This window comes from Schistocerca nitens, chromosome 2 (assembly GCF_023898315.1).
Source record: "Schistocerca nitens isolate TAMUIC-IGC-003100 chromosome 2, iqSchNite1.1, whole genome shotgun sequence".
Classification (NCBI taxonomy): domain Eukaryota; kingdom Metazoa; phylum Arthropoda; class Insecta; order Orthoptera; family Acrididae; genus Schistocerca; species Schistocerca nitens.
Window position 1 is genome coordinate 478,032,752 of NC_064615.1, and position 20,514 is coordinate 478,053,265.

At 41.4% G+C, this 20,514-nt stretch overlaps 1 protein-coding gene across 1 annotated transcript in view; it reads right to left on the bottom strand.

Moving 5' to 3' along the window:
* LOC126234447 (sialin-like) overlaps positions 1–5,971 on the bottom strand; it is an 81,416-nt gene extending 75,445 nt beyond the window's left edge. Inside the window, exon 1 of the mRNA XM_049943141.1 lies at positions 5,843–5,971. Within this exon, the coding sequence (XP_049799098.1) occupies positions 5,843–5,885 (43 nt within the window). The 5' untranslated portion in view covers positions 5,886–5,971. The remainder of the gene's footprint in view (positions 1–5,842) is intronic.
* Positions 5,972–20,514: the final 14,543 nt, after the last annotated feature.

The following is a 20,514-nucleotide window of genomic DNA, read 5'->3' on the forward strand; positions in this document are numbered from 1 at the left end:
CTAATCATTTATACTCCTGTCCAGCTTTCCTACAATTGCAGTTGCGGTACCTCTCTGTAGCCCACCTCTCCTTACCGTTGTGTACAAATATACAACACCATGTATACTTCCGAGTCGTCTAGTAATTTAGTCATGTATCCTTTCTGCTCTACTGCATACACACAATAAGGAGAATACTGTTATTCGCTTTCATTCCTGGTGTCGAAATTTTGATGACCAATGTAGATAAATTAACAACGCAACGGCAGGCTAAAGATTAATGTCATGAACGATAGTATGCTGAAACATTTACATCATTTACGACAACCAGTTCTATTAGCACCAACGTCGTTAGCAAATAACAAAACAGCTACAGAATATCCTATCAAAATAGTATGCGTGATGTTAATTAAATCACGGAAAGTTTCGAAATTACGGGTACAAAAAACGCCTTGATATAAAATATCTTTAAATTAAGCATATTTGTACGTATTGTAGGGGAGACCAGGGCGGAACAGACTACCAGAATATAAGGGCCTCGTTAGTCTTTAGTCTCATTTCGTCTATATGTGTTATAGTGTGCTGAAATTGACAAGTGTCTTATGTCTATTGTGGCTTAGTAAGGTTGCTACTTTCGTCGCGCACCAGTTACATAGTCTGCCTATAAAATTGAGCGAATTACCTGATCTCTCATAACTTACTGCACCGTTTCCAACTAAGCAAATCTCTCATAGTTTTTTCTTCACAATCAATGTTGAGTCCACCTAAATCAGGATGTGTTTAGCTATGTTCGTGTACATTGCAGTTGGAGAAGAATTGTTTATGGTGGTCACTGACTATTTTCTCAATTGATACGCTTTGGGGTGGAACGGTCTACTGGTATAGTCCGTTCCGCCCAGGTCACTTTTTATTTGACGGACTCTTCCCCATGTTTTGTCTTTCTCGTTGGCAGCCGGTACGTCATTATGTACGTAAAACGGAGATACAAAACTGGTCCGCGAAAAACATTCATCCATCAACAACTCCACAGCGTCAAGTTTCCCTACTTTTAGCCCGGAAAATGTTACGCCAACCGCGCGACTGCTACGGTCGCAGGTTCGAATCCTGCCTCGGGCATGGATGTGTGTGATGTCCTTAGGTTAGTTAGGTTTAACTAGTTCTCAGTTCTAGGGGACTGATGACCATAGATGTTAAGTCCCATAGTGCTCAGAGCCATTTGAACCATTTTGTTACGCCAATAGCCAGAGTTACACGAAGGCAGAAACGAATGACACGAAAGAGAGGTAAGACCGCTGTTCTCGCATCATCTCCCTATATGAGTGGTCTACAAGAAGCGGCCAAAAAATCTTCGGAAGCTGGAGAAGCTAAAAACAATAGAGCAAAGGTCTGGCTGCTAGCTCTAGAAAAAGAAAGTGAAAGGACAAGAAAAAGGCTTTCCATCGAAGAAGTAGAAGACAAAAGAAAAAGAAACTGACTCCAGAGAAAATGAAAATTCGAAGACTACAAAGATGTACCATGTATACATTGCAAGGAATTATATTACACTTCAGCTGAGTTTTGGACTGCATGTCATAAGATCACGCAGTGCTCACGTAACTTGTGTGCTGGCAAAGATAGTGAGGACGATGAAGACCAGGTTACTTGTAAGACATCTCATCGAAGAAAATAAATAGAAAACCAGGGTCCATTCCACGTTGCATGCGGGGCGGATAGGAGTTAATGATACACTCTAAGTTTATTGACATAACAAACGAAATATATTCTTTTATGCTATCTTCATTTGCAAATTATATTACAAATATATTCGTATAAACGGTTCCTAATTTTTCTAAAATATTTTTTCATCGTTGAGATCTCAAATATTTGCTTCAAACGTTAGTCGGGCCGTTCCGCCCTGGTCTCCCCTATGTGTTCACAGTAGATGCATCGTGTACCAGTGAGAAACACTTTTGTAAACGTGACTGTTTCTCTACTGAACTAACTGTTACTATCGCATATGTATGCAGGAAAAGTAAACTGAGTTAGGAATAAGTGCCATTTACGTTGAAACCACAGTTATACACGGCACCGACACATTAATGTGACCACCTGTAAGAAGCCTGAATTACCACTTTTGCTGCGCGAGATGTGCAGGACGAGAGTTAATGGGGTTCTGGAAGATATCGACAGGGATGTGGAGCCATGCCGACTCCACTGTCGTGGCCAGCTGCGTTTGGTTTCTCAGTTGAGAATCCATAGCACGAACTGTCGCCGGCCACTGTGGCCGAGCGGTTCTAGGCGCTTCAGTCCGGAACCGAGCTGCTGCTATGGTCGCAGGTTCGAATCCTACCTCGGGCATGTATGTGTGTGCTATCCTTAGGTTAGTTAGGTTTAAGTAGTTCTAAGTCCAGGGGACTGATGACCTCAGATGTTAAGTCCCATAGTGCTTAGAGCCATTTGAACCACGAACAGTCCGATAGAGATCGTCCGACAGATTCTCGATTGGGTTTAATTTGGTGGCCAGAGGAGTACGGCAATCACTTCTTGGGGCTCTTCGAACCACACGTGTACACTACGAGCTGTGTGACACTTAGCATTCTTCTGCTGGTAGATGCCATGGTGCCGTGGAAAAATAAACTGCATGTAGAGGTGCACATGTCCCCAAGGATTTGTATTGATCCATTTTGCATCCCAGAATGACGAGATAACACAGGGAAAGGCAACGAAAACATTCCCCAGACCTTATCGCTCCCTCGTCCCGCCTGGACCTTTCAGATGGTTGGTCCAGGGCCGCACACACCACCGGCCATCTGGCCGATGAATTATGAAACGCATATCATCTGAAAAGTCCGCCGGCTTCCACTCAGTGGACGTCCAATTGTGATACTGACGTGCAAATTCCAGCATTTGTTGCCGATGAACAGCAGTTAGTTTGGGTCCATGAACCAGGCGCCAGCTGCGAAAGCCCATACGCAGCAACGTTCACTGAACGCTCGCTGGTAGCTCCTTGGTTCACCTGGGAGATTAGTTGCTCGACAGTTGAACCTCTATTCGCTTGTACACACGTCTACAGTCGTCGTTCGCCCCTGTCGTCTTATGGCCCGTGGTGCACAGTTCAAATGGCTATGAACACTATGGGACTTAATATCTGAGGTCCCCTAGAACTTAGAACTACTTAAACCTAACTAACCTAAGGACAACACACACACCCATGCCCGAGGCAGGATTCGAACCTTTGACCGTAGCAGTCGCCTGATTCCAGATTGAAGCGCCAAGAACCGCTCGGTCACAGCTGCCGGCGGCGCACAGTTGTCTCGCCATCGGCGTCATTTTGACATGCACGTTATGCTTTAATCATGGCGGCATGCGAACAGTTTACAAACTTTGCCATTTCGGAAATGCTTCCACCCTTGGCCTGAAAGCCAATGATCATCACAGTTCGGGCGTCATATAAATCGCTCTGTTTCTGCTCTACGACATACTTTTCATATCCCACATTAGCAGTGCTGCCACTCTCCGTCTGTGAGTGGTTATTGCACGTTGACGTCGAACGCTGTCGGTGGTAACATTAATGTGAATGGACCATGTCTTTGCGAGTGATATGGATTTTTAACAGCTACATGAGCAACTGGAGTAAGCTTCGCTGAGGCGCCGTACGTGAAAAGCGAAAATGTTAAACGTCTCTGGGGCCCTGTGTCAGCAGATGGCTGGATAATAATCTATTTTCGTGGAAGGTGAGGCGTTAAACGATATCGGGTGTAGAAAAATTTCCGCTACCAGTCACAATAAAAGGTTATTTATTTGTCACACGACCGGTTTCGGGCTTGCGCCCATCATCAGGTCTTTATACATTCACGTACATGTTTATATTGCTGGAGATCACTGTATAAATACAAAAAAATTATTTGCTAGTGACTAAACAGATACAAGTGTGACAATTGTAAGTGGCAAGGCAGTGATCTCCAGCAATATAAACATGTACGTGAATGTATAAACACGTGAGGATGGGCGCAAGCCCGAAACCGGTCGTGTGCCAAATAGATAACCTTTTATTGTGACTGGTACCGGAAATTTTTCTACACTCTATAAGGGAACAGTATCCACTATGGATAAAATTCATTCGTTAAACGATAAGTTTCTTTTGCCGATGTTGCAAAACGCGTACTGAGAGAGATCCAAGCAACCATAAAATAGGCTTTCTAATTGGTCACAGGACATTCAAATACTCTGCGCGCACTTGTAATGTTGTCTGTGTAGAGGTTTTATGATAAATCTTACATTATTGGGACTCTACAACTTTCTCACTTAACACGTCTCACTATCGTATCCGAATGTCGATAGCTTTTTAAGGTACCGAAAGTAAAAGTATTTCATAGCTAAGCGGATACGAGGTCGTCATATAAAAGGAAAGAATCGTATGGTCAGGACTTTGCTAGCTATGTCATAAGCCGACTATTTAAAAATGAGTTTAGTAAATTGTATACAGCGTGAGCCGCGTAAAACATAACATCCCTTTTGTTTCGTGAAAAGTTCAAGTTATCGAAACGAGGTTTTCAGCAAATGATGGTACGCAGAGGGTCGCATAATGTTGCTAATCCTCCTACGCCTTGTACCAATCGAGATACTGAAGCAGGTTTTTCTACGGACCGATGGCCCTAGCAATCTGATCCCTTCAATCCCACAAACCAACCAAACAGATTTTTCTTTACGTAAACGTGCCGGTGGACTTCTTAACGAATTCGAACTCACATGAAACAACGAGTATATTTTTAATTTTGTTGTTGAAACTCCGTGCCAAAGTATCCTAGTAACGTGCTAGAAATGAAAGACAAGAAGGCAGTCATCGGCTACTGCAGTGTAAACACCGCGAAGAGGAGCTCTGGTACTTAGTTGTTGTATCAAAAGTTTCGACTCTCTTTTTTTTTTTTAAAAAAAAAAATTCACTTAAACATGAAGACGTACACATATCTGGAATAGTCTTCCTAATCCACATCTGTTACGCATGAAGTTAACATGTAGTAGTTTCATTTATAACAATCGTAGACGATCCTGTATCAATGTCGTACACGAGGAAATAGCAGTGTAGCCCTATCTTCTTGATGCGTAATATAACAATGCAGCCTGACATTAGACCGCATTTGACTGTATTTACACCCGAATAATTGATTCCGGACCTCCTGACTTTCAATTTTAGCACATTTCAGAAATACTTTTGCAAAACGTTTCAACGCCAACATCAACAAGTGTTATAACATTGTACTCTTATTTTCAAGTGCTTTAGAATACCCTTAAAAATACATCAGTCCATAGCAAACATACTGCTTTCATGTCTCGGTTGACTTCTAAAAGTATTAACAACGCAACAACATCTCCAGCCTCTCCACCCTAACATCATATACCGAAAACCTTCTTTCGATATCGAAATAAAATGGGTACTACATCTTACGCGACTCACCCTGTGCACGAATTGGGCCAAGGAAAATGTTTATATTACGAATCAGATCTATTTAATGCCTGTTAAGTGCGAGATCCATGGTTGCGGCAGTGTAGTGTTTTCAAGTAATGTCATGTGGAATGTCTTGGTAACGCAATGGAACTTTATACAAATTAGCCTCTCGTCTCAGTTTCATTATGAACTTGCTGTTTTCAAGCGTGAATAGAGAAATAAGTTGATTGAGTCGCTAATAATTCTTTGCAGTCAGATTTTCTGAAATCCAGAGTAGACAAAAGCACTCACGAAATATAGCGGAACTGGCGGAACTTCGAAAGCACAATAGTAGAGTTCCACAACCATATATAGCCACTTAGCTGAATAGCACAGTAATTTTCTGAACGAGAGTGCTTATAACTGTTGCTAGAATACTATCCACGCCATGTTCCTCACCTTTGCGACCAGGACGAGCTGCAGTTACAGTGTCGACGGTCATTTTCACGTGCTGTGGTGCAGCGGCGGCAAGGGGTAAGACAACGTCCGTCTATTTTCCTACCAGCCGTTGCACTGAAGGCTCTCGCTACGACGGTTAGGTAGATTTCTCAAGCAAATCAATTAACAAGATATCACAGGGATAAAGTAACCGATAAATAGAATGCAGTGTTTTCTTATCTTTTTATCTCTCAAAGACACTTGAACGGGGTTTTTCAGTAGCAATTACAGTCATTTTGACGTGCACGGGAGGAGAATTGACAGTTAAATTTTATGTGATAATTTTCGCATCCGTTAGATAAACACGAGGCTACTGAAGGTTTTTTCGTATTGTGTGTCGCAATTTCGGGTTACTGAATGAACCTCTGCTATTTGAATATTGTTTCAAATTATATGCAGGGTATCTTGGCAATAACCTAATGGAAAAAAGACTCATGTTTCTCATGTAATTACCTTTTTGGTTAGAAGTTTTAATACGTGAGATATTTATTGAATTTCTGAAGACCTTTACGCCAGCGTCGTTTGTTGTGTGAACTATACCTATGTGATATTCGAGATTTTACCTAAGTTTTCATTTTATCACTACATGTGTTATCAAAAGGGGCGTGTGCATATAGTACACATACCACACGTTACAAAATAAATTCACATGTTTTTGTAGATGTTATATTAAACCAAGAAATAATGGAAGTCTATGAGGTGACCGTGTTACTCATCTCCAATAATCATTTTTATATTCGGTTTAATTTCTGCCTACGCACACCGTAAATCGTGTTCCAAGTTCCATCGCTTCTTTTCTTTTACATTCATTGCCACCATGGACGCAAAACTACTATCGCACCTGCAAGTTGGGGCTTTTTCTGAAAATATTGGATACTCGCCATCAATCTTTCTCGAAAATTTTACTAATACTGTTTTAGAGAAAAGCCGTCCCAGTGTGTTGTTTTCATGTAGTCCAAGAAATTCTGCTTTGGTGTGAACTTTACTCTCTGAAAATATCCCTTTGTCGACTGAAAATCGACTTAAACACAGTCGAAACATTTGTCAATTCTTCAGTTCTGGGAAATAGTTACTGATAGAACTGGTAAGTGCTGACTTATTTCATGTGTGAATGAGCATTTTCCACTGTTTGTACCGAGCATTATCATCAGTTTTGGCTTCTGGAAATATCGAAACGTATTTTATTTCAGCACTGCGCTGGTAAAGCACCAATATGCAAGCACAACTGTATACTTTATGCTGTGCTATCAAAATATGCACCGTATTTCCGTACAAGCCAAGGTTAAGGGTATACATGGTGAGTCACCTAAAACTTACACAGGAAATATTGCAGAAGTTCAAATGGTTCAAATGGCTCTGAGCACTATGGGACTTAACATCTATGGTCATCAGTCCCCTAGAACTTAGAATTACTTAAACCTAACTAACCTAAGGACAGCACACAACACCCAGTCATCACGAGGCAGAGAAAATCCCTGACCCCGCCGGGAATCGAACCCGGGAACGCGGGCGTGGGAAGCGAGAACGCTACCGCACAACCACGAGCTGCGGACATTGCAGAAGTGGAAAGTACTATTTATGTGCGGTTTTCGTAGATTGGGTTGGTAGTCAGGGGCTGGTATTACTGATAAACAGATATAATAATACTTAGAAAGTGTACTTTTTGTGCAAACATACGGTTTTCTAAATGAAACAAAGCCTACTGACATAAATAAACTAAAAGTAGGGTTAATTAGAATGTCAGTGGTATTTGGTCCATGACCCTAGTGCGTTGTCCAATACCTATGGGAGCACGCACTAAAGAACAACGCAAGTGTATACACTGATTATGTGGATTCTGACCAGTAACGAGACAACTGGCCATAACAGATTGTGTTCAAAATGACCACCGGCAGCAGCAATACACACTGCCAGTCTGGTGTGGAACTACTGCTGCACACGTGCTAGCATTTCAGCGAGACGTCCGATCAGGCTGCAGTAACACGTCTTTGCGCAGCATCGGGTGTTGTTGGTATGTCCTTGTAAATAGTGTCTTGCAGCTTTCCCCTCAGAAAACAATTTACAGGCCTCAAATCCGGTGTAGGGGCCAGCTAAGGTACTGTTTTTCTTCATCCAGTCCAACGATTTGGAAACAATTCGTGAAGACATGCTGTAGTGCTTCATGCACTATGGGCTGGACTCCTAGTCTGGAGAGGAATGTCTTCTAGCGTCCGTGGAAGATGGTCTGTTAATAGGCCGCGACGCTTGCGCGTGTTCAGTGTTACATCTATGAAAAACGGGCCTATGAGCTGATGGTTCACTATCCCACAGCACACGGTTACACTCCATGGACGCTGACTCTCCACCTGACGAAGCCAACGGGGATTGTCGACAGACCAATAGTGCATGCTTCGGTGTTTAACCTTGCCATGACTGGTAAATGTGCCTTCATCACTAAACAAGACACTTACCTAACTCGTGCCACTTCCTCGTCCGATTGCACAGGAGCTAACGTGCGGACATCTGCAACAGCAGTATCAACATCAATTCCCCCCTCTCCTATAGCCACTTGTTTCCTATTGTTACTTTGTTTAGGTGTTACACTACCACTTTCACGTAACTGGTTGAAGAGGTTGATAAATGGTTGCCGAGAGGGTTGACGTCTATTAGGATATCTTGCCACATTCACCGTACAAGAACGAACTGCCTTCTTTCTACACCCTCCATACGCCATCAGCATTTCGGCTTTTTCTGCATTGGTAAATCGCCTCGTCCACTCACGACGTACTGCTTGGGTTTTCACGCACTAACTGACTAGCAACTCGTATTGCACTCAAGGAACACACGAGCACACTGAAAGCAAACAAACAACATCGTACCAAGCAACTACGTAGGTTGAATGACACAAACAAGAGTAAGAATGGAAACTTTTCAAAATACAATATCTCTTAAATGGTTAGTTCAAATGGCTCTGAGCACTATGCGACTTAACTTCTGAGGTCATCAGTCGCCTAGAACTTAGAACTAATTAAACCTAACTAACCTAAGGACATCACACACATCCATGCCCGAGGCAGGATTCGAACCTGCGACCGTAGCGGTCGCTCGTGTCCAGACTGTAGCGCCTAGAACCGCACGGCCACTCCGGCCGGCCAATATCTCTTAAAGACTCGCACTGGAATCCTGCAACAAACACCACTGACATTCTAATTTACCCTATTTGAGTCTGTTAATGTCAGTAGGCATCGTTCCATTAAAAAAAAATGTATGTTTACACAAAGAATAAACTTTCTGAGTATTATTACAAACCGTTGTTTATTGGCTAAGAATACGAGACCATGACTATCAATCTATTCTGTGTAGCACTTTCCATTTTCGCAATATTGGCGTTGCAAGTTTTAGGTGATTTACCCTGTATATGTCTGTAAAGAAATGTGCAACATACGCTACTTGGGAAATAAATAATCTGTTGCTTTGGCATGCAAGATTTTCTCTTTTCCTGTCCTCACCTTTCCAGAAACAAAGCAATTTAATGTCGGATTTCGAGCACTTCATGCAACACCTTGTCACGTGATAGCCATCGTACTTCATTGTGGAACAGGAGCGCAAAGAATTTGGCTCCGACCTCTTTGCACAACTCCTGTGTTTTTTGTTGCACTACCTCGGATGTGGTATACAATCTTCCCAACCTGAGTGAATACATTACAAACAAATAGGTGGAAATGTTTCCACTGCCAAAGCATAATAACGCATAATGCAGTGGCTGAATGTTGCATTTGGAGCAAATTCTTACACGATTGTGTGGAATCCGTAGCGAACGCCCAACATGAAACGTGTTCCGTCTGTACATACATCGACCAACTTCGACCTATGGGTCTCGTTTTCCTCTACAAAGTTATTCACCGATCGGGAAATGTCTTTGTCGTGTGTAGTTGTGTTCAGTGGTTCCGTGGACAAGTATTCTTCCATGCCGTCATCTTTTATGAATCTAACATAGACAAGCAGCTGTAAACATAGTACAATGTCGCTAGATTCATTTAACTAAATTGGAAAAAAATATGAATTTACTGTTTTTCTTTGAGTGTTTATCCAAAATAGCTAAACTCATGTCCTCGATACGACTTTGTGTTGTTGGAGATATCCTGATTATCTTTCCCACATGTTGCTCTCCTAGAAGTAGTTTCACAGCATCCAGTAACCAAGGGTTGTATGAAGTTTCTTCATTTCAGCGACTCGAAGAACGATTCCGTATGAAACTTCGAAACCAGCTTCTGTTGAAAGGAGAAAGTAGCCTGGTGAATAAATGCATGCACTTTTCAGTGCGGCTTCTTTGCGTTTGAACAATTTAGTGTCTTTTCCAGCAGATTCTGCATGACGTCTTCCAAAGTGGTCTTTCATTAATTTGCTGGGTTTTATACTCTCTGCTGTTGGGACTTTACTGCACAGAACACTCTGGAGTTTTAATTGGCTTAATCGGCTATCGTGGTAATACCCCATTACAGGAAAGCTTCTCTGTAAGATCTTTTTTCCTGGTGACACGGCTTCTGAAAGAAGGAAAACAATCTGAAGTACGGGTACTTAAGGGCAAGTTGCGCACAATAATGTACTGTTGGAAAAAAAGTGTAGCAAAACTGCAACACTGTTAGTCAAGAATGATGTTTGCTGTATTGATGAGTTTAGGGTTACCTCTGTTTGCAACTGAATTAATGCAATTTATACTTCGCAATACACGTTTCGCCTCATTTTATTTTCAAGTATATACATATTTACACGCAGCTTATGCTGTTTATTTAGCTGCATATGGACGTAATCTGAAAATCAACAATATGATCTTGCTATACAGGACTATTATAAATAAAGTTCCACTTTCAAAACGCTCTTAAAGAACGAAAAACTGCCCAGAATGAAATCAAAATTGATCATAGTATTATCAAAGAAGTGGGAACGTTACAGAAACTAAAAAGAAATTAACGAAATTTTTACTACTAGATGGCGCTGTAAGGGGCAGAATACGGAAAATAAAAGACGTGCGGTACACGGCTGTTCCTCAGTTTGTGTCTGAGACTCTCAGCATGACTGTCTCAATGGAGTATCGCGTACTGCTGGTAAAAGTCTTTTACAAGAACGTTGCCTGTGTACCAGTAGCTCTGCAGAAGTTCCAGACATTCAAAAGAAGGCGTTGGTCCGTTGTCTGCCAAGGATATGGAGAACATGACTACGAAATTCGAAAATATAGGTTTTTTGAAGTGCAATGTGGAGGGGGAGGAGGTCAGTGTTTCACATCCCATCGACAACGACGTCATTAGAGTCAGAGCACAAGATCGGATTAGGGAAATCATGGAAAACCTAAATCAGGATGGCTGGATAGGGGTTTGAACCGTCGTACTTCCGAATATGAGTCCAGCGTGGTAACCACTGCGCCAACTCATTCGGTAAGTGCAATGTGGCAGTGGGAGGAAAATAATATTTTTCCATTGCCAGCAGAAGGGGTGACCCTAGCATTGCGGGAGTGGTCAAGAGGACGTGTGCTAACATGTGATGCACGGATAATTGCTCGAACTTTGAACATGCCTGTGAGCATTGTGCATAAAATGCTAGGCAAAATCATATATTGCTATCCATACAAAATCACCCACGGTCAGGAGGTGCTTCATTTTGATCTGAAAGTAAGACGAACGTTTATGATTCCTTGCTCGCATGGAAGTGGACGATGAATGGCCATGGAATATTGTGTGGACAGACAAAGCCCATTCCCATATTCAAGGGCATATCAATACACATAATTGCAGAATATGGGCTACGGAAAATCGGCTCGCACATCAACCGATGCTGCTTCATTCTGTAAAGATCACTATATGGTGCTAGTTGGTGGCATCGTATATGATAGGGCCATATTTTTTCAGGAAGCTGGGTCCTGTGGGTCCTGTTACCTGTACCGTCACAGGTAAATGCTGTGAGAGTCTTCTGCACACCAACGTCATTCCAGCCCTTCAACTGCGTGGATGTGTGGGTAGGATCTTTTTATACAAGATAGTGCTCCTCTACACATTGCACAGCCAGTGAAGCAGCTGCTACAGAGGAATTTTGGTAATGCTAGAGTTATCGGCCGTCATTTCCTTGCAGGCTGGCCGTCCAAATCATCTGATCTGAATGGGCGTGACTTCTGGCTGTGGGAATATGTGAAATACGCTGTGTTCTGTGCTCCGATTACAAAAGTAGCAGAACTGAAGGCACATATTGCTCAACATATTCTGAACTTGAACCTTGAGACACTCTGATCTGCTGTGAACAAGCTGATTCTCGATTTAGACTTACGACAGAAAACGGTCGACAACCATTTTAAAATGTCTTGCAACAGTCTCACGACAGTTAAAAATCGATTTCACTGTTGCTTTTGATGTAGTTTTTGGCCTCAGGACGATTAAAAACCGATTTCATGTAGCTTTTTATACGTTTTTTGGCCTCAAGACAACGACAAATCGATGCCATTGTTGCTTGTTATGCGGTTTTGTTCGCAGGACAATTAAAAACGGACTGTTCCCAGCCGATGTGGTACAACCTTCGCGTGATGAATAGTCTTACCCGACTGACAGTACCAAACGTGTTGAATGCCAGACTTGTGCGGTCATGCAGATCGCACAGTACAGTTGATTTAATGTCCAACTCATCCCACAGCTGTCATATTGCGATTCATCTGTCATTTGTAGCGGAACCCATTTACGTTACGACGGTTACAGTGCCATCTAGTGGTAAAATTTTCGTTAAATGCTTTTGTTTCCATAATACTTCTCCCTTCTTCGATAATTTTACGTTCAAATTTGACGTCATTCTGAGCAGAGCCTCTTTTTTACAGCTTTTTGAAACTGCCACCTTAACTATAATCACTCCCTACTTTGTTCATCATTAAATTAACACATACATCAACGTTGTGCTGTGTATTACCTGGCAAAGGAAGGAGAAGACTTGGCCAGGAAAACAGCACTCTACTTACGTCGCAGAAAGAGGGAGACGAAAAACGTGAAAGCAGCAGTAATGTTTAGTGTACACTTGGGTGCAAAGCTGCGATCACTGTCGCAGCGGGCGTCTGGACTACGAGTCAAATGAGTCCGCGACGTTGCATATTCAATCTGGTGGTTAAGGGACAAGATGATTCAAATGGCTCTGAGCACTATGGGACTTAATATCTTTGGTCATCAGTCCCCCTAGAACTTAGAACTACTTAAACCTAACTAACCTAAGGACATCACATACATCCATGCCCGAGGCAGGATTCGAACCTGCGACCGTAGCGGTCACGCGGCTCTAGACTGAAGCGCCTAGAACCGTACGGCCACACCGGCCGGCCGATTAAGGGACATTACTTCGCAGTCTTTTTGAATCCTATCCGTAATGGAATTCTCAGACTCATTACGTTGCCAGCGTGGTCGTGAGTCAGCTACATACGACAAGTTGCTCTGTGCCTCCATGCAGAATACAGCTTAACAGGTCACTACATCCCACATATTTCAGAAACACCTTTCTGCTCGTAGGCGAGGTAACGCCATTACTAGCAGCATCCGCGTTCAGCAGTGTGTTCTCATTAAACATGGAGTGGAACAGCAAAGAAAATGAACAACTTATAGAGCTTTATATACAAAAGCGGGGATAGTGGGTCCCTAAGGAGAATAATTATCTCATAAAAGCCGCTCGGAGTAGCCGTGCGGTCTAGGGCGCCTTGCCACGGTTCACGCGGCTGCCCACGTCGGAGGTTCGAGTCCTCCCTCGGGCGTGTGTATGTTGTCCTCAGTGTACGTTAGTTTAAATTAGGTTACATAGTGTGTAATCCTAGGGACCGATGACCTCAACAGTATGGTCCCATAGCAACTTACCATCAAATATCATATAAAAACAAAAACAGAAGTATGCTTTGTAATGGGTTGCGAGTGGTGTTAGCTGCCAAATGAATGACGTGAATGACATGTAAACTTTGATGACAATCGTTGAAATAATTTGGATATTTTGAATGGATAAAGCACACTTACAAAGGGTTCTCCTTTTACTAGACTCTGCAAAGTTATTTCCAGATTCTCTTTGTGAGACACTGTAGTTGTACAATTTGTGTCCATTATTCATTGTTGAGAAACATCTGGTTCATTCTTGCCAGCAAACTGTTCACCTGAAAGGTGACAGTATCAGCCAACGCAGTGTTGCCAATTTAGCGACTTTGTCGCTAGAAATGGCGACTTTTGCCTCCGTCTTAGCGACAAAAAAAACTTTTCAGCGACAAAAATTATTTAGCGACTTATCTGGCGACTTTTGGAATACTGACGACTTTTGAAGTACAAATCAAAACTATTTTGGGCCAGTATTTTCATTAACAAAACTAAGATTTTAACTATAGTATGGGTAATACACTGACTTTGTTCTAGATTTACAAGTTAAATTAAGTTCTTAGCAGATCATGTAGTATTGTTCAGCATTTAGTAAACCTGAATGTGGGAATTGCCTACAGAGTAAGAAAATCTTGACTATAGAACAATTCATTATTCATTACCCACTAGCCTGTTATCGTCGATAGCGTATCGCTCTACAATTCTTCAACTTTTGAACTCCCTTTATTTTCCGAATTGACAAAAAACATACGTAATATTAAGTATAATAAAATACATTTATGTCCAGCAACCTCTAATTTTTCGAAATGTTAACTCGCAGTCAAATTATTACCACATGCACAGTGGTAACGCAAGAACAATTCGATGGGGGTATCTCAGACATTACTACGTTTTAAACAATGAACAATTGGACTAATATCCAGTCACCGAGTGAGTAGATTGTTTCATGACCTCTAGTTCGCCTGAGTTTTAATGTATTTTCAGTGATTATAAATTGGTGAAACTTATGTTGTGGCGACTTACATAATGGATTTAACGCAGAAGAAGAAGCAGTACGCTCAAAAATATCGGGATGCGTGGGAAGCAGAACTTGAATTCAATGGGTGGCTGAAACCAGTCGTTGGAGACTTATCCAAGGCAAGATGTCAAGTATGTGCAACAGAGTTTTATGCTAAATTGTGTGATATTAGAAAGCATTCGAAAACTATTAAGCATAAACAAAAAATTGACTAAAAAAAACACAAACCACCTTACCTGTGAAAATTGTTCCGAAAACTACAGTTAGAATAGCAAGCAGAGCGGAAGGCGCCCTTTCTTTATTTATTGCTGAACACTGTCCTATTTTAGCTGTAGATCATTTAGGAATACTGTGCAAGAAGGTGTTTTCCGGTGATGAGGGCGCTAAAAACATGCAATTACATCGTACAAAGTGCACTAACATTATAACTGAAGTTTTGGCTCCATATTTTACACAATCATTGGTTGAAGATATAGGTAACCAAAAATACAGTGTACTAATAGATGAATCCACAAATGTATCAATATCTAAAATGCTAGGTATCGTTATACGGTACTATAGTGTAAACAACCAAACCATTAGATCAGCATTTCTCAAACTCGCTGTAGTAGAAACTGCAGACGCAAGAAATCTGGCTGCTGTTCTTGTGAATTCTTTGAAATATCTCAAACTTCCAATCGCTAATATGGTAGGAATTGGCACAGATAATGCTTCTGCAATGGTTGGAATAAACAATGGGCTTTTCGAACAACTCAAGAGAGAATATGGTTTGAAGCATTTGGTATTGATCCGTTGCATTTCTCACTCTCTTCATCTTGCAGTTTCGCACGCCTCAGTGAATACCATACCTAGAAACATAGAGTTTCTTGTACGGGACACCTACAATTGGTTCTCCATTTCACCCAAAAGACAAGACGAATATAAAAAAGTTTATGAGACAATAAATTGTGGGAAAAAGCCACTAAAAATTTTGAAGGTCTGTGCAACACGTTGGCTTTCAATTGAACCAGCAATACGAAGAATTCTGGAGCAGTGGAAACAACTAAAGCTACATTTTTCACTTTCCATGGTTCAAGACAATTGTTACACGGCCGATCTTTTGTACAAGATGTATTGTGACGACTCAAATCATCTTTACATGTTTTACCTCAGACATGCTTTAAAAGGCAAGCTTTTGAAGGAGACGACAATGACTCCACTAAATTACTAGATACACTTATATTTCTCATGCAGTCACTTGGACAAAACATAGTTTTTCCAACTGTTGATTTGTTGACAACACCAGTTCCAAGCGAATGTATGTACGCAAATCCGAACCTTGGCTTTATGTTTGAACAGAAATTGTCTGAGTCAAGTTTGTCAGAAGAAAATAAAGTTTATTTGAAGAAGAGATGCATGCAATTTAGTCTGAAACTCATAAAAGAAATTCAACAAAGACTGCCAAGTAACGTTACGATCCTAAAAAAATGTCAATGCTTTATGTTGAAGAAACACTAAAAGTGAATAAAAATAATGCTGTAGCGGATGTAGCCAAAGAATTGGGTTTTAGTGGCGATTTCATAGACGGTATGCTGCAAGAATGGCATAATATCAACTTCATTAGGTGGAATAACACTACTGACACTGTTGGATTTTGGAGTGAGGTTTTGCAGTATAAAAATGCCGCAGGGGAGAATTCTTTTTCTTTGATTTCACAGCTAGCAATGAATGACTGTTCTATGCCTACCGCATTCAAATGCAAAAGTGAAAAGAATATTCAGTTCTATGACGATTATAAAAACTAATCAACGTAACAGATTATCGTTAAAGACAATTAATGCTTTGATCATATTGAGAGACCAGCTGAAGAAACAAAATAAAGATTGTGCATCTTTTGACATACCGTCAGACGTATTGGAGCTTATTGAAACGAACAAAAGTTACTCTTTTGCGACAAAACCAGGCGAACTGCAACATCATCTTTTGAGCGACGTTCAACCCTCTACATCAACTACAGTTCTGTCAGAGCATGAAACAGAAGAGTTATTCGATCTTCTGAGTGACGACGATGAATAGCTCACATACCAGTATGTATATATTTTGTAACCTAATTTGAGTTCTTGCTTTCTATTGTTACAAATGTAGTTGTATATTTCTAGTATATTTGACTACTGTGATTGAAACAATTTATGTGTTGCGTCAATTATGATAACAAGTTTAATTATACGTTAGCGTATTTTATATGTATGTTGTTGCAAGCGATGTGTCATTTAATTAAGACAATATAGCAATTACGTATGAGACAATTTTTATTAATATTTTATTATCCCCCCCCCCACCCTCACTGGCTTACTGCACCATTCACAGCACGAAATTTTCAGTACACCCATAGTAAAACCAGTTTTAGCGACTTTCTAGCGACTTTTGATATTGAATCTAGCGACTCGGATTTTTTAGAGTTGGCAACGCTGAGCCAACGTTCATTTCTGACTCTGTGATACTGCCTAAATATCCAACGCACAATGTGCAGACGGCTTTTGTGTGTCTGCTCGCTTGTAAAGAGAATAAACAAGGTGCAAATATATATTTTATGTGTCACCTGGTATTTTCCCCATATCCTCTCCGCCTCCCTGGATCATCTCTGCAATGTATGAATCTGTGAGTATGCGTGGTTTCATGATTACTGCTTGGTGGCACCACAACTACAAAACAAGAAAAGAACTTACACACCAAGTTACATCGTATCAACTGTGTTACACTGACGGAAAAGAAGTCGCAACTCAAACAATAGTTAATGTAGAGTCATGAATTTTGGGAATATATTTTTCTAAGTATCATACGATGTATGTAAGTGATTAACATTGCAAGATCACAGGTGAGCGTGAAATAAGCCATTGGAAGTGTGAAATTCTGGTATATTAATAAGAGGTGTAACCGCTAGACTTGAATGTAAGCATGCAAGTGTATTGTACAGGTGTTGGCTGTCAGTTGGCGGGATGGAGTTCCACGCCTGTTGCACTTGGTCGATCAATATAGCGGCGGTTAATGCTATTTGTGGATGACGCTGGAGTCGTCGTCTGATGATGTTCCATATATGCTAGATTGGACACAGATCTGGTGATCAACAGGCCAAGGCAACATGTCGACACCCTGTAGAGAATGTTGGGTTACAACAGCAGTATATGGGTGAGTGTTATGTTGTTGGAAAACCTCCCCAGGAGTGTTGTACACGAATGGCAGCACAACAGATCGAATCGCCAGACTGAAGTACAAATTTATAGTCAGGGTGCGTGGATTAACCACGAGAGTGTTCTTGCTGTCATTGCACGCCAGGCCTTAACTCCAGGTGTAAATCCAATGTCCTCACACACAGACAGGTTGGCTACAGGTCTTCGACTGACTTCCTTCTAACTGATATCCATCACTGGTACCGAGACAAAAACAGTTTTCATCAGGGGACAGAATAGACTTCCCCCCTGCCCTCCAATGAGCTCTTGCTTGACGTAACTGAAGTCGCAAATGGTGGTGGTTTGGTGTCAGTGTAATGCACGCTACAGGGCATCTGGCATGGAGATGTCCTTGAGGTAACCAGTTTGTAAAAGTTCGTTGTGTCTCTGTGGTGCCAACTGCTGCATGTGCTGTATGATGTGTGAGAGCCATGTATCGAACATGATGTTCTTCTCTCTCTGTACAGCTACATGGCCGTCCGGAGTTCGGTCACCGTGTGACTATATATTGCTGCCGCAATCATGTACAGTGGCTACATTCCTGCCAAGCCTTTCTACAGTATCGCAGAAGGAACATCCAGTTTATCGTAGCCCTATTACACGACCTAATTCAAATTCACTGAGGTGCTGATATGGCGTCTTTGTCGCCTTAAAGGCATTCTTGACTAACACCAACCCATCACGTCCAGTTCTATGCGGCTGGCGTGAAATCTGAATAGGCATCAGCTTTCAGAAATAAAAACACGCCTACCAACTTTCGTTTAAGTCACACAGCTCCTTCTCGGGTTTACGATTTTTTTCCAACAGTGTATTTATGTCCAATAGTAAACGAAACGCAGTGCTGTAAATTAACAGTTTATAACCCAATGGCTGGCACTTTAATTGGAGAAATATCACTGACCTGTTTAAGGTTAACAGTCCGAAGTACGTTGAGAAGGTAGTGAAATTAGAAGCACCAGCAATGCATTCACTTCATATGGCCATCGATTTCGTTGGTAAGCAAACGACTCATTAACGAAAGTACAACGAATGAGCTGATAACTCAGTGGAGTCAAAAATAATTGTGTCACATGAAGCAAGTGGTCGGCTATGATTAATTGTCATCACCGACTACATGCGAACTTCTGATAATGTCGTTATTAGTAAAGCTGTACCAGTTTTGGCAGAGGTTGCATAGTTCCTAGATTTTCTCCCTACCCTCCCCCTGCGATATCATGCAACATTGCTACATTTCTCTCTCTTCCTTTTGATATCACATGCAATTTAACCTTTATATAAAATGGTGAACAAGTAAAATTTGGCTGGACGTGCAATAAATCCAACCCTATATTAAATCGAAGATTTAGTTGCCAGCTGCTACTGCTCCATCAACTGCCAAGTCAGCATATTCTGTGACTGACCCATTGGGTCAAGGTGCTGACGCCTATGCTTTGTCCACTACCAACCACACCCTACTCCCCTGACCAGTGTAACATGAACATAATGGCCACTCAAACTCCCCATCCCTCCCCCACTCCTGCACTAACAACCACCTGATGCGTCCCTGCTACTATGCGGGCTACTGCACTGTAGCTACTTCTTGAAGTGATGTGTTGTGTAACTATTTACACACAAGATTGTGATCTCAGATGTGTCAGAGTCTGTTTGCTATCTGTGGTTTACATATTCTATTCGCAGCTGATCTACTTTCTGTAACATAAAGATCAACATAGTAAGCCCAGACATGTTTTCTTGCTGCTGGCTGGAACCTCTAGCACATTCCAAATTGTAAATGCACTTACATGTGGTATTTCAGTACTAATCTGTTTGGACCTCCAGCCATTTAAAACAGACCTACATTCCCCATACTCATTCAAGTGGAATTTGACACAGAAAACCACTTAGACCTGTTGTTTCTACAGCTTGCAACAGGCAGATTCACGAAAATTCGCACACTAGGAATTGAAGTTCTTCATTCTAGCGTCAGGGTTTTAGAGTTTCAAGTTATCCACCACACACACAATGGGCGTGTTTGGTGGATGTCAATGCAAGGTGATTCGTGAAATAATAAATGAAAGTAGCAAATCTTCCAGTGTGGTAATCAAAGAATATAATGACTCAAAACTGGTGACAGTCAGCAGAAAAAAAGGAACTTGAAGATGACATTCATATTTCAATAAACTAAAACTGAATAAGGGTGTGTGGTTGGTAAGTCACATTTGGTATAGCGTTACACGTACAGTAATTGTATGTTCATTCCATAGAGTCAAACGGTGTTTACGACATAGAGTTATTGTGGTAGATTCAAATCGAAGTTGCAGACAGTTGGTCCCCCAAAAATAACTGAAACACAGTGGCCACGCACTTTTTTACAGTTACCCATACTGAATTGCAAAAATAATATATGCACCGACAGTAAATAATGATTTCAGTTAGCAATGAGTGATCAAAGCGTTCACATCACTTCCATTAAGCATCAGGCTGCATCGTCACCGCTATGGGTGTGATGTCAAGGTGTTGTGTACATGTGTGTGTATAAATCAGAGAGAGGGGATGATGAAACAGATGTGGAAGTATTGT